Source organism: Loxodonta africana, chromosome 7 (assembly GCF_030014295.1).
Source record: "Loxodonta africana isolate mLoxAfr1 chromosome 7, mLoxAfr1.hap2, whole genome shotgun sequence".
In the NCBI taxonomy this organism is placed as follows: domain Eukaryota; kingdom Metazoa; phylum Chordata; class Mammalia; order Proboscidea; family Elephantidae; genus Loxodonta; species Loxodonta africana.
In genome coordinates this window covers 23,406,882-23,422,203 of record NC_087348.1, presented here as the reverse complement: position 1 = coordinate 23,422,203, position 15,322 = coordinate 23,406,882, and the positions used below count along the sequence as shown (strand labels likewise).

General features: G+C 35.3%; 1 protein-coding gene across 1 annotated transcript; it reads left to right on the top strand.

Annotated features, from left to right (window-relative positions):
• Positions 1–1,839: 1,839 nt before the first annotated feature.
• Positions 1,840–3,278, top strand: LOC100663962 (olfactory receptor 10AG1-like). Its single transcript, XM_064289028.1, has one exon. The coding sequence runs from the start codon at positions 2,119–2,121 to the stop codon at positions 3,061–3,063; it is 945 nt and encodes a 314-aa protein (XP_064145098.1). The 5' UTR covers positions 1,840–2,118; the 3' UTR covers positions 3,064–3,278.
• The last annotated feature ends 12,044 nt before the right edge of the window (positions 3,279–15,322 follow it).

The window sequence follows — 15,322 nt, the reverse complement described above, 5'->3', positions numbered from 1 at the left end:
TCTTTAACATCCCCTACAATCAGATTTCTATTGGGAGAACTGTGTTAGATAATGATTGTGAAAATACCTTTAATGCTCTACTATTTAGTCTAGAATATTGTAGATGCTAAAATAAGCGGTTATTTGTTTTTCCTTTACTTAGTCACAGAAAATCCATAGAATGTCCAAATTTTCCTACTGTCCCAATTGTGTCTCCTGTAGGACATGATACAGGCCAACTCACAGCAACCCGATGGGACAGAATAGAACCGTCCCAGAGGGTTTCCAAGGGGTCTCAGGTGGATTCGAAATGCCAACCTCTTGTTAGCAGCCGTAGTTCTTATCCACTACGCCACCAGGGTTTTTAATATCTTTAGTATGTAGACGTAACTGAGTCTCCCTTTTGTAAACGGTTAATCTCTATTGACAGGTCCCAGGGAGGTTCAGACAGTTAAGTGCTAGAATACTAGCAAATGGTTGGCAGTTTGAATTCACCCTGAGGTGCCTTGAAAGATAGGCCTGGAAATTTGCTCCCAAAAGGTCACAGGCTTAAAAATCCTGTGGAACAGTTATACTCTGAACACATGGGGTCGTCGTGAGTTAGAATGGACTCAACGCAACTAACCACTAAAAACAACCATCTGTATTTACTTGCAAATTAATTTATACATAATATGGAAGTTATCTAGCATTACTGAAAACAATGTGGTAATGTGCTGATTTTTTAAAAGTGAATAAAATGAGTATTATTCTTTAACACACACGAAGCAAAAAAAATTACATCCTTTAATCTAGTAATGGTGGGAGTCAGGTCACCTTTAGGTAGGAGGCCAAACTTAAACTTACTACCTAGAAATTATTCTAAAGACTCAATCAAGTTGATTCATTTATATAATCTAGCAAGTAAGTTATTAAATCAAACTACACAACTGCTAACTGAAAGGTCAACCGTTCGAACCCACTAACAGTCTGCTTCTGTATAAATTTCAGCCTTAGAAACCCTATGGGGCAGCTCTACTCTGTCCTATAGGGTCTCTAAGAGTTGGAATCAACCTGACGGCAATGAGTTTGGTTTTTTGGTTATACGGATATTAATAAATCATGTTTTGTTGAACAAAATACTAAGCATTGCATAGAAAAAAATATTGAATTCTATAAGAAATAAAGTAGGAATAGGGGTAAGAAAAGTACATAATAAAAATTGGCAGTCACAGCTTAACACACTCATGTGTGTGCAACATGCACTGTGTGCAAGAGAGAAGACTGAATGGCACAATTGAGGTCAGCAGGAAGACAGCAAGTAGTAAGGATGGAATGATTTAGGAAAATATTATGGATGAGTTGTGGTTAATGTTTCCCTTATGTAGCAGGTGTATATAAATAAAGTGAGCATTCTAGTTAAAATTGCTTTCTTAAGCATAAATGCTAGGTGAACTTGTTTCTAACTTATGACTGACTACATAATGTGAATAAAAATGATGACTTCTGACTTCACAGACCTTACATTGAAATATAAACAGATATTTAAAGTTTAAATATCAGTTCATAACATTTGGTGTTAACTCATCATCACGTTTTATAACAAAATAGCCTCAATTTACAGTATGTTAAAGCAAAACAAGACTTTTGAGATCCCATAGGAAAATCACCATTTTCTATTAACTACATTTAAATGGTTCAATACTGTGATAGATGACTTATGGAGTATTTCTTTGGGTAATAACAATTAATTGTCAATTGATAACATTGGAAAGCAGAGTTGAGAGGGAAGCATGCCAATAAAAGAATGAAATAATAATTGCTATCCTTGAACATAATTTGAAATTTAGAGATTTTGAATGTTTATGTGAATAACAAAGTTTAAAATCACATATGCCATCAACAGAAACAAGGAAATGTAAGGAAACTCTTAGCAGGGAGAAAAAAAAAAAAACACAAAGAAAATGCTTGTTGGGGATTTATTGAGCAATACTTTAAAAATACACTTGACCATCTTTTTAGAGTAACTGTCATTTACAGGATTTGTTCTTATAGGGAATTGGAAAAATTGTAAGACACACTATCCCCGGTTTGCAAGTGAGAGTACAAAAGCCAAGAAAAGCAAAGTAACTTGTATTTCTGATTTAATCTTTCCTACAGATGAAACACGAAGTGAAAAATGCTGAAAGCAACGTGTCTACAGTGAAGCAATTTGTACTGCTGGGATTTTCTGATCTTTCAAATCTCCAAGAGTTTCTATTTGGAGTGTTCGCCATCATTTACATAATTATTATAATTGAAAATAGCCTGATAATAATACTAACCAGACTCGATCCTGCATTACAGAAACCCATGTATTTTTTCCTGGCAAATTTTTCCTTATTGGAAATTTCTTATGTAACTGTCACCCTCCCCAGGATGCTAGTGAATCTTTGGACTCAGGACAGAAGCATTTCTCTGCTGGGATGTGCCACCCAGATGTGCTTCTTTCTTATGCTGGGGGCCACTGAATGTTTTCTCCTGGCAGTGATGGCTTATGACCGCTATGTGGCCATTTGTAACCCTCTGCACTATCCTCTAGTCATGAACCAAAAGATGTGTGTCCAGCTAGCAGTCAGCTCCTGGATCATTGGCATCCCAGTCCAGATAGGGCAAACAGCTACAGTTTTCTCTCTGCATTTTTGTGATTCTAACAAAATTAACCACTTCTTCTGTGACGTCCCTCCCATTATCAAGTTGGCCTGTGGGGACACTTTAGTTCATGAGATGTCTGTCTATGCTGTAGCTATGTTTTTTGTTGTTCTTCCTTTTATGTTGATACTTGCCTCCTACAGTAAAATCATTTGCACAATTTTAAAGTTGCCAACAGCCTCAGGACAGGCTAAAGCCTTCTCCACATGTTCTTCCCACCTGCTGGTTGTGGTTTTATTCTTTGGATCTGCTACCATCACCTGTTTAAGACCCAAGTCCTATCATTCTGCAGGAGTGGACAAGCTGCTTTCACTTTTCTACACCATAGTGACTCCCATGTTTAATCCCATGATATATAGCCTTAGAAACAAGGACGTTATTGCTGCACTGAGAAAATTCTTTCTTAAAAAGTAGCATGATGAGTTAGCCAAAACAAAACCGAACCCAGTGCCGTCGAGTCGATTCTGACTCCTAGCGACCACATAGGACAGAGTAGAACTGACCCATAGAGTTTCCAAGGAGTGCCTGGCGGATTCAAACTGCCGACCCTTTGGTTAGCAGTCGTAGCTCTTAACCACTACGCCACCAGAGTTTCCATGATGAGGTAGAGACAACCTAAATATCCATCAGTAGATGAATGTGGCGCATACGATATTATTCAGTCAGAAAGAGAAATAAAGTCCTGATACACACAACACGTGGATGAAACTTGAAAACTTTATGCTGAGTGAAATAAGTCAGTCGCCCAAGGACAAAGACTTCATGATCTCACTTATAAAATATGGAAATATATAGCAGCCAAAGGTTAGTAGTAATTAAGGAGGTGAGGAATAGGATAATTTTTGCCTAGGAGGCATTGAATTTATGTTAATGGTGGTGGAATAATTTGTAAAAGGGTAATGATAGCAGCTGCCCAACATGAAGAATGTATTTAATGTAACTGAATTATGAATGTAGAAATTGTTGAATTGACAAATTCTTTTGTGTTTATTTTACTACATTTTTAAAGTAGTATGATGAGCTTAATTATTAATGTTTTAAGTGTGTGTCACACAGTTATGAAACATTTCAAGTCTCTACATTTCCCCATTGGCAAGTCAATCACTTCAGCTTATGATGTACTTTGAGATACCTAGCTTCAAGTTTACTACGCTTGAGTATATACTTCTAAATTGGTCTAATTTCCCATTCCATGTCTAAACAATAATCCTGTTGTATAAATAAAAGTGTGATCTGTTCCACACTTTCTTTATAAAAAATAAGAATAGAACTCAAGCTATTAAAATTTTTGGTTTAAATATTCTTGCAAGTGTACAAGATTAGTTGCCTTAATGAATTAGTCATCTAAATTTTCATATCTGTATTTACCAACATACTTTTATGATTCTACATCACAAGTACTGGACAATAAATTAATTAATTAAAAATAAAAACACTGTTGAGTCGATTTCTACTGGACAATAGTAAATCAAAAATGAGTGTTTATTGAGTGAGTGATTCAATGAGAGCATGGATAAATGTATATTATTTTAGAGCATCAATGAACATTGAGAGTATATTTATTAAACCTACTATGTACCTATGTGGGACTGTTGTTGTTAGCTGCCGTACAGTTAGCCCCACTCATGGTGACCCCATAAAGAAAGGAAGGGAACTCTGCCTCTTCCTGTGCCATCTGCAGGAATGGTTGTGTGGGTCAGTCCATTCTGATCCATAGGGTTTGCATTAGCTGATTTTTCAGAAGTAGAGAGCCAAGCCTTTCTTTCTAGTCCATCTTAGTCTAGAGGCTCCGCTGAAACCTATTCAGCATCATAGTGACATTCAAGTCTACGCTGACAGATGACTGGTGGCTATGCTTGAAGTGCATTGGCCAAGAACTGAACCCAAGTCTCCTGCATGGAAGACAAGAATTCTAACACTGAACCACCAATGACCCCCTTGTAAAAAAAAGAATTAAATCATATTCCCAAAAGAAAGCTTACATACACTTAGTTCTCTCCCTAGTAACTTCCTGCCAGAGCACAGGATGTAAGAGAAAACTCCTACTCACCTCAGTTTAATTTGCAGGTATTTCTATGTCCTTTTTAGCAATTATGGCCTAATGCTCTGGCATATTTCATCTCTTTCACGACTGCACTCCAAACTGCAACTCCTAAACCACTTCAGATTTTAAAAGAAAAAAAATCTATGAGATAAAAGGGGAAGAAAAAGCTGTAAATTATTTCTTGATTATCCAAAGTCCACACCATTGTGACTATATTAGTTTGGCTAATGTTCACAAGTTTTAGTCCTTTCTAACGTGTTTGAAATGATTAAACCTTTCAGCTGGCTTTATCAAGAAAAGTGACCATCTATCAACAGAGCCATTAATGCCCATCCTGCCAACTCCAGGTACTCAAGCCAACAATTCTCATGAAGGGATTATTTAGTGCATCTGTCCCTAAGAACTTCTACTAGCAGCTCTCTTGACATGGTGACATTCTGTAAATTAGTTATGATTGTACAAATATATACAACGCAATTTTAGTTCCTGTTTTATAGTTATATTTCTACATCATACAGCTGTTTACATCTTCTGTCATCTGACATGATGTCCTACAGTTATGCACTTATTTTTTTCTTTATGAGTAAAATGCAAGTATCAAACACCTTATATGTGTATACGAAACACCTCAGAGGATTTGGTTCCTTAATTTGGAGGTATAGGCTCATGGTTTTATGGGATATCCTAATTACTTGGCCTAATAACATGTTTACTGTGTCTGTTCTACGTCACAGTTCATTGTGTAGTGCCTTGTGTCTTAAAGCTTGCAAGCAGCCACCCAACACACAGCAGTTGGTCTTATTTACTTGGAACAACAGGGGAAAAAGGAGAGTCGTGAATAGAAGGAGGGTATGGAACGTGTGGCTACTTGCCTCCATAAACAATTGCTTCCTTTGGCTTGAGACCAGAAGAACTACCTGATGCCTGGCTACCATTTCTGAACATTTTGACCAAAGATGCCATAGAGGAGTCCTGAACAAAATGGGGAAAATGTAGAATAGAATTTCAAATCCTCATGGACTCCAGACTATCTGGAGCCATGAAGGTTGGATGAACTCCTGAAACTATTACCCTGAAGATAACCTTTAAACCTTAAACCAATAATGTCCCCTGAAGTCATCTTGAGCCAGAACAATAGTTTAGCTTACTTGCTAAAAAGGTCTGTCTCGAGCATTATGCTCTTTTAAGAACTATCTATGTGGGATCAAATTGACACTAGCAACTCAAAGGTTAGATAAGAACCTTAGGGGGCAGTGAGATTATGTTGACGCGGGAGAAACAATTTAGAAAAGTAGGGTGAGAATGGTTGCACAAGTTGAAGAACGTAATCAATGTCACTAATTGTACATGTAGAAACTTATTGAATTGGTGTATGTTTTGCTGTATATATTCTCAAAAACAATAAAAAATAAAATTTAGAAAAATGCGTATACCCTTCTCAATTAATATTTTATATGTTACAAGAATTTGATACATAGTCCATGATGATGATGATGATAGTGATGATAGGAATGATGATTATGGTATTGACTGTGGTGGTAACTTTTTTTTTTTTAATTGAGTAAAGGAGAATCACAATTTAAATGGGACAATGCTATCTCAGCAGTTCAGATAACTGATCTTTAATCTTTTTATTACTAATATCTCAAACAAGTAATCTTACTAATTTTTTTCATCTTATTCACAATTGGTAAAATGATAATAATAATAAGCTATCCTATTAACTCTGGGTTGTAATAAGTTTTCAAATATCTACTTAGGATGGAAAAGTATTTGGAAAAGTTTAAAGCACCACAAAATCGAGATGTTAGCTGTATTTAGATGAAATTATTGGTGGAATCAGTAGCTTTATTGTACTCAGATTTTATGAAGGTAGTTATTCCAGTGGTATTTTTGAGGAAATGAACACCACACAATTTCTATTACCTGGAAAAGAAAACTTACTTGATTAAACATTGGGATTGTTTTCCTTTCACAAACGTACTATGTTTAGTTTTTCTAAAACTTATGGCTCATATCCTTGTCCAATGAACCAGTACTATGGAAGAGAGTTAAATATTTCTTAATATTCAAAAACTCAATTAACCTTTATAATTTTATAAACTCAAGGTCAATTAACAAGTGTAAGATTATGGATTCCTTTATACTTTTGCAAAATACCTTCAGACCTTTGCAATTTTTCCTTCTATGTCTCTACTTCTTGTCATCCCAACCTATTAATTTTCAGGGAATTAGCCTCTAGTAACTCTCCGGACACAATTATTTATCTGCTATTCATTATCAACTAATATAATTGAGACTGACTGAAAAGAAACTGATGACATAGTTTATGAACCTAGGCATCTGACTAGAGAGTCTAGGTTTTTTGTTTTTTTGGCCACCCAATATGTGAGAAACCTAATATATGATTTGGTGGACCTTTTTCTGGAGATTCAGGTTCTCTCATTGTAATAGGGGATTTAATATATCCAGCTACTGAAATACACACTTAATAAAGAAGAAAACATACATATACTCCTGCCTATATCCAATATGGATGATCATTCACACCTACGTGCACACACACACACATACACTCACACACACATGATTTCTTCTTCTATTGCCTTAATTATTGTTGTTATTGCTGTTCTGTGCTGTCGAGTCAGTTTGAACTCATAGCGACCATATGCACAACAGAACAAAACACTGCCCAATCCTGTGCCACCCTTTCAATAGTTGTTAGGCTTGAGCTCACTGATGCAGCCACTGTGTCAATCCACCTCGTTGACTGTCTTCCTCTTTTCCGCTGACCCTGTAGTCTGCCAAGCATGATGTCCTTCTCCAGGGACTGACATCTCCCAAAAACATGTCCAAAGTATGTAAGACCCAGTATCGCCATTCTTGCTTCTTGGGAGCATTCTGGTTGCACTTCTTCCAAGATAGATTTGCTCGTTCTTCTGGCAGCCAATGGTATATTCAATATTCTTTGCCAACATCACAATGCAAAGCTGTCAATTCTTCTTCAGTCTTCTTATTCATTGTCCAGCTGTCACGTGTATATGATGCAATTGAAAATACCATGACTTCGGTCAGACGCACCTTAGTCTTCAAGGTGACATCTTTGCTTTTTAATGCTTTAAAGAGGTCCTTTGCAGCAGATTTACCCAATGAAATGCGTCATTTGATTTTTTCACTACTGCTTCCATAGGCTTTGATTGTGGATCCAAGTAAAAAGAAATCCTTAACAACTTCAATCTTTTCTCCATTTATTATGATGTTGCTCATTGGTCCAGTTGTGAGGATTTTTGTTTTCTTTATGTTGAGGTGTAATCCATACCGAAGGCTGTGGTCTTTGATCTTTATCAGTAAGTGCTTCAAGTCCTCTTCACTTTCAGCAGGCAAGGTTGTGTCATCTGCATAACGCAGGTTGTTAATGAGTCTTCCTCCAATCCTGATGCCCCTTTCTTCTTCATATAGTTCAGCTTCTCAGATTATTTGCTCAGCATACAGATTGAATACATATGGTGAAAGGATACAACACTGATGCACACCTTTCCTGACTTTAAACCAAGCAGTATCCCCTTGCTCTGTCTGAACAGCTGCCTCTTGATCTATGTAAAGATTCCTCATGAGCACAATTAAGTGTTCTTGAATTCCCATTCTTCGCAGTGTTATCCATAGTTTGTTATGATCCACACAGTCGAATGCCTTTGCGTAATCAATAAAACACAGGTAAACATCCTTCTGGTATTCTCTGCTTTCAGCCAGGATCCATCTGACATCAGCAATGATATCCCTGGTTCCACGTCCTCTTCCGAAACCAGCCTGAATTTCTGGCAGTTTCCTGTCTATATACTGCTGCAGCCGTTCTTGAATGATCTTCAGAAATATTTTGCTTGTGTGTGATATTAATGATATTGTTATATAATTTCCACACTCAGTTGGATCACCTTTCTTTGGAATAGGCAGAAATATGGATCTCTTCCAGTCAGTTGTCCCGGAAGCTGTCTTCCATATTTCTTGGCATAGATGAGTGAGCTCCTCCAGCACTGCATCCATTTGTTGAAAGATCTCAGTTGATATTTGGTCAATTCCTGGAGCTTTGTTTTTCACCAATGTCTTCAGAGCAGCTTAGACTTCTTTCTTTTGTACCTTCGGTCCCTGATCATATGCTACCTGTTGAAATGGTTGAACATCGACTAATTCTTTTTGGTATAATGACTGTGTGTTCCTTCCATCTTCTTTTGATGCTTGCTGTGTTTTTTAATATTTTCCCCATAGAATCCTTCACAACTGCAACTCAAGGCTTGAAGTTTTTCCTGAATTCTTTTAGCTTGAGAAACGCTGAGCAAATGCTTTCTTTCACCAACATAAAATGGTGGCTATACACATGGACCTCACCAGATGGAACACACAGAAATCAAATTGACTACATCTGTGGAAAAAGATGATGAAAAGCTCAAAATCATCAGTCAGAACAAGGCCAGGGGCCGACTGTGGAACAGACCAACAATTACTTATATGTAAGTTCAAGCTGAAACTGAAGAAAATCAGAGCAAGTCCATGAGAGCCAAAATATGGCCTTGAGTATATCTCACCTGAATTTAGAGATCATCTCAAGAACAGATTTGATGTATTGAACACTAGTGACTGAAGACCAGACGAGTTGTGGAATGACATTAAGGACATCGTGCATGAAGATTGCAAGGGGTCATTGAAAAGACAGGAAAGAAAGAAAAGACCAAGATGGATGCCAGAGGAGACTGTGAAACTTGCTCACGAATGTCAAGCAGCTAAAACAAAAGGAAGAGTTGATGAAGTAAAAGGACTGAACAGAATATTTCAAAGGGCAGCTCAAGAAGACAAAGTATTATAATGACATGTGTAAAGAACTGGAGATAGAAAACCAAAAGGGAAGAACACGCTCAGCGTTTCTCAAGCTGAAAGAACTAAGGAAAAAATTCAAGCCTCTAGTTCCAATAGTGAAGGGTTCTTTGGGAAAAATATTAAAAGATGCAGGAAGCATCAAAAGAAGATGGAAGGAATACACAGAGTGAATTAAAAAAATTGCCTTAATAAGGACCATTTATGTATTTATAATTTATTTATTAAAATTATAGTAAATTTGTTCACATTTCTTTACTCTATAATGCCATTACTTTCCTTCCACTACAATCTCATTATCCTTTGCCTTTGAAGTAAGCTTATACAAAATTCATATGGCTAAAATTTATATTTTGGAGTTAATGGGATTTTAATAGCAGCCCTGTTTTCTGAGGCACCTCTGAGTGGATTTGAACTATCTTTCGGCTATTATTCGAGAAGTGAATCTTCTAGAACTTCTATATATACATGTACATGTAGAAATAAAATATCATAGATACAGAGCAAAAATAGTATAATTATATGGGTTGTGTTGTTTCATTTTCTTGCTGGCTGTATATGAATCGCCATGTTTCTGAAATGGTAGAAGAGCTAGATATTTTCTGTTAGGGCAGGGTCTCTCACATTCCAAAAAGAGATGCTTCGCAGACAAATGTGCCAATTCCGTAGCACTGTTAATAAAGTCCCCAGGCAGTACAAACATGTAAGCGTTCAACTACTAGCCAAGAAGTTGGTGGTTTGAGCCCATCCAGCGGTGCCTCAGAAAACTTGTGTGGCAATCTGCTTCTGAAAAATCACAGCTTGAAAACTCTATGTGCAGTTCTATTCTGCACACATGGGGTCACCATGAGTCAGAATCTACTTGATGGCAATGTTTTTTTGTTTTTTGTATGTTCCTTTTTTGTTTTTCTTGAAAGTTCACTTTTATTTTGGTGTTGTACAAGTAAGTATTTTATATATTTCTATTCTCTGAAGAATTTTGCATAATTTGACATTGTTCCTTGCTAAAAATTTTATAATTCACCCGTGAAGTCCTTTGTGCCTGGTGGCTTTTTTTATTACAAAGTTTTGGGTTTTTTTTTTTTTTTTTTTTTCTGGATACAAGGTAATGTTAGTTGCCATTGAGTCAGTTCCGACTCATAGAGACAATGTGTACAACAATATAACACTGCCTGGTCCTGCACCATCCTCACAATTGTTGTTATATTTGAGCCCATTGCTGTCGCCACTGTGTCAATCCAACTCATTGAAGATCTTCTTTTTCACTGACCCTCTATTTTACCAAGCAAGATTGATGCCCTTTTCAGGGACTGGTCCCTCCTGATAACACGTCCAAAGTATTTGAGTCAAAGTCTCACCCTCCTTGAGCATTCTGGTTGTACTTCCAAGACAGATTTGTGTTGACCTTGGTCTGGGTTTTGTTGCAATATTAATTAGAGTCATTTTAACTACTGGCTCCAAATTTTTGTATTATTTACACATTGTAAAATGATAAGAATATTTTCTTCTATGATTCTTGCTCTAACAGTAACTAAATATCTTGTCAGTTTTTGATGCTTTTGAATAGATTTAAAATACGTTTACACATTATTTTATTTGTTTCCCATAAGAGAGTTGGTCTAAATATTTTAACTGGCTATATACTCAAAAAAAGAGCCTCTCCTCTTAACAAATTTTTTGCTAGTTCCTGAAAATGTCATTTTTCTCTTCCTTTTACAGTTTCTCTGATCTTTATTTATCAGGAAATTATCATTAGCCTTTGCCAGTATGATACTTGTCAGAAACGTGACTTCAATATTAATTCAACTTTATTTTAAGTAATTAGCCAGAAAACCAATCCAACCTATTGGGGTATTGACACCAAGGGTAGGGAAATTCAGAAGTCAGGGCGTTTTATTTGATGATGGTTTACTTGGATTTGAAGGACAAAGTATCATGTACATAGAGAGGTATGGTATCAGCCTACCAAAGTAATAAAATGTGGCTTACAAGAAAATAAGCAAATTTGAAAAAGGTGTTTACAGAGTGAGAAACAGAACATTGTCTAGCCTAACAAAAGACCTGGGTTGTACCGAAGATCTCTAAAAACACTGAAAGATTAGGGAATTTTTGATGAAGAAACTTGCTTACTAATTTTGTGTTTGGGTAATTTCCCCTGGTACCATCTAGTGTGTGAAAGATGTAAAACTCTACAGGTTCTGTGATAAAAAGAAACCATTTCAAAATCATTCAGCTAAGCAGCTTCATAGTGAAAGAGTAGTGACTGGGAAAGTCTAATTTTTTAAGGCTCAAGATGGATATTCTAGATATTTTGGAAATAGCAGGATATATTTTTTCTGGTGATTTCCTATGTCACATTAGTTGCAAACTCCAAGACAAAACCTTAATATAGACTCTTCTGACACCCCTTTTCGACCCAACCTCCTGATCTCTGATATTCAATCTGATGTTAAAACCCATTCAATAAGTTGCAAAATACAAATATTGTATTTTTCATTTTTAGAATGCTCATTTGATTCTTTTCTATGAATTCCAATTTGAATTCGATGAAAAAAATTATACTCTTTTTATTAATATCTAACATTTTATTATTTTATTTAATACAATGTTAGTTATTTTAAGGCTTTTGCTTCCCATATTTAAAAGGCTTTCATCACATTTTTAAATATTTCAACTATTTTCAAAGAACCTCTGAAAGTAGGCCTTTCATAGAATTCTAAGCACCATTAAAAGTAATGCCAAAATTAGTAAGAATGAAAATTAGCTATTTAAACCAAGGGTAACAGTGTTTTTCTAAAGATTAATTATTATTATTTTAAAAGTGTTTTTCTAATAATTAATTATGCAACTAATTAAAAAAGAAATTAACACAATGTCAACACTCCTGCAAATTATTCCCTAGGTGTCCCTTTAAAATGAGCATATTTGGAACCCTTCAATTATTAGGTCAACGATGCCATGAGAATATATTTAAAAGCCCTTGGATCTCTTGACAAAAGTATTCATCTAGGTTCTTTGAAAACAGTTCTTTCCTTGGTAAGTAACTTCTGTGATTATTAGACTGGTTTTTAGTGGTGCATAAATTAACTTTTGTGAATCTAAGAGAGAGAACCATTGATTTATGTCCCAAAAAGTGGGAAAGCACCTTTATCAGTCACTACTGTACCCACACAGGTAATTCATCCTACATCACCCTTTCTGATATAGCTTCTCTGTAAATGTAAAGTATCATTTGTTTAAATAAGCTTTTATATATGTATTACAGATAAGAGAACTGAAGCTTGACTGGTTACCTCATATTTTGAATTAATTTAAATTTATTTTGTATCATAAGATTGTGTTGCTATATCTTTGGAAAAAAAAATAGTGAATCATAGCATTTTGATTGGATCTTTTCATTGATTACTATTTGAAGCAAGGATCTCAGGGCTGCAGTCTTCTCCTACCAAGATACTTATGCCTCTTTACTTCCCTCTCACCTTTGTGTAAATGGAATTTTTAGACCATTAGAAGGAATGATCAATGTGAAGTTTCAAGCAGTACATACCCTGTTCAGTAAATATGTGAGCCATTTATTCCTTCCTTCAGCTTCCCTATGCCCTTCACCCTGTCTCATGGTGGCCACACTATTCACACACTAATACCCTTCAAGGCTACTGTCATAGGCCTTGATTTTGGACACATCTGAATTTTAATTGCAGCTGCCAACAACATGATCTTATATTATGCTGAGACTTAATTTTCTCATTCAAAATAAAAAATTAATAATGGCGATCTATCAACTAAAGAGTCTATGTATCACAATAAGGCTTTGGATTCAGATTCTTAGATTCCAATACTGTCTCTATTACATCCTAGCTCTCAAATTCCAAGTGCCTTAGTTCCTTATCTGTAAGCGCAAAATGATAATAATAGTATGTAGATCAAACATTTGTTGTTTTTGTTGAGACAATTAAATAAGATATACGTAAAGTATTTAGAATAACACCTTGAAGGTAACAATCACTATATAAATGCTAGCCATTATTAATAATACCTTGGCATACAGCGCTAGCTATAAAATATGATTCAATGAGAGCAGTGTGGCTATTGAGACAAATTTTGGATATTTTCCTAACTCTGTCAGTCTCTCTAACTTACCTAGACAGGTAGGTAAGTAGGTAGGTAGGTAGGTGAGTAGATAAATGGATTGTTGGATGGTAGGTGGACAAGGAGATCTTTTTTTGTTGTTTGATCAATACAGCAACCCTGTGAGATATTTGTTACCATTCTTATATATAAATAAGACAATTTATATTAATTTGTCCAAGATCCCACAGTACTCTTGTAGTCAAGACAGAATTCCAACCATATTTTTTCTAAGTCTAAATCAAAGATCTTATCTTTTCTAAATAGCCTAATTATGTTGAAAACAGGCAAACTAAGAGTAAGTTAGCTGCTGTCCTGCTGTAGTGCTGTTTCTCACTCACACTCTCAGATAGAACAACATGACCACACATTGAACAAGTAATTAACACTTCCGATTCTCTGTAGATTCTCTGTGCCTGTGTCATAGGGTGTTTTAAGTACTGAAAGAGATAAAGTTGATAGCACCATCACTGACAGAGTTTTAATGAGCTAGTGACCCAGAAACATTTCTAATTCCCTACTAGGGTTCTCTGTGGCAACACTAACATAGACCATTGGATGCTTTGCTCGTTAGTTTTTATATATTTTCAAGTCCATCCTTCAAGGTTAGCTTCAAATTTCTTACACTTCCAGGTTAAGTTCAAGTTTTTTTTCTACTGTTAGAAGTATTCTGAAACCCCAGGAACAGTGATTGACGAAGTTCTCAAAAATATATATATATACCCTGAATTATAAAAGCATAAAAAATACTAGCAACTAACTATAGTTCAGTGAGAAGGCCATATAGAATGATTTTATTTAACTTGAAGTTAACATGTAACTTTTTTTTTTTTTTTTTGGTCTATTTTACTCATTTAGTCAACTAATATTCATTCTGTCCTCACTGGAAGCCGGGCATTTTGATAGATGAAAAAATACATATTTAAGTAATTTAATCAGCTTGGCCAATATCTTGATGGGATTTATTGAATTACCCTAAGTCCTTTAAAAAATATACTCACAGCTTGTAATTAGTGACATTTATTTTTATTTTACCAATATTACTTTTACTATATATTACTAAAAAATAAGAACAAAAAACAATTAGCTGGTGTATTTTTTATTATACCATTCCATCCGGTTTGTAGTGAGATATTGGATGCAGTGACTGAAATATCTTGAGAGAAAAAGCAAATGGTGCCATAATTCTCCTCATTCCAAGGCATGTTCTACAAGTCGCTTTCTGTTTAATAAATATTGATATTTCTTCTTTCCTTTATACCATCCTCAGTCCATTCATTAATCCATCTAATCTTGTATTGCAACTATAGTGTTACATTTCAGGTACAAAAAGATAAGCAAACTCCAACATGCCCTCTGCACCCATGAAGCCAACCATCCAATGGAAGAAATCATCATTAAATCAAACAGATTAAATAAAACTTGCAATCATGAAATTTAATATCTACTAAATTCTGAAATATATCTGTCAAATTTTATATCTGAAGAAAACTTTGAACTTTGGTTTCTTTATTTGGTTATTTGTTGAAATAATAAAAAACTTATGATAATATCTGATTTTATTTCTTTTTCATTATTATGGTATTTTTGGATATTAAGATTCTCAAAACAAGGAAGAAAAAAAACACATATAAT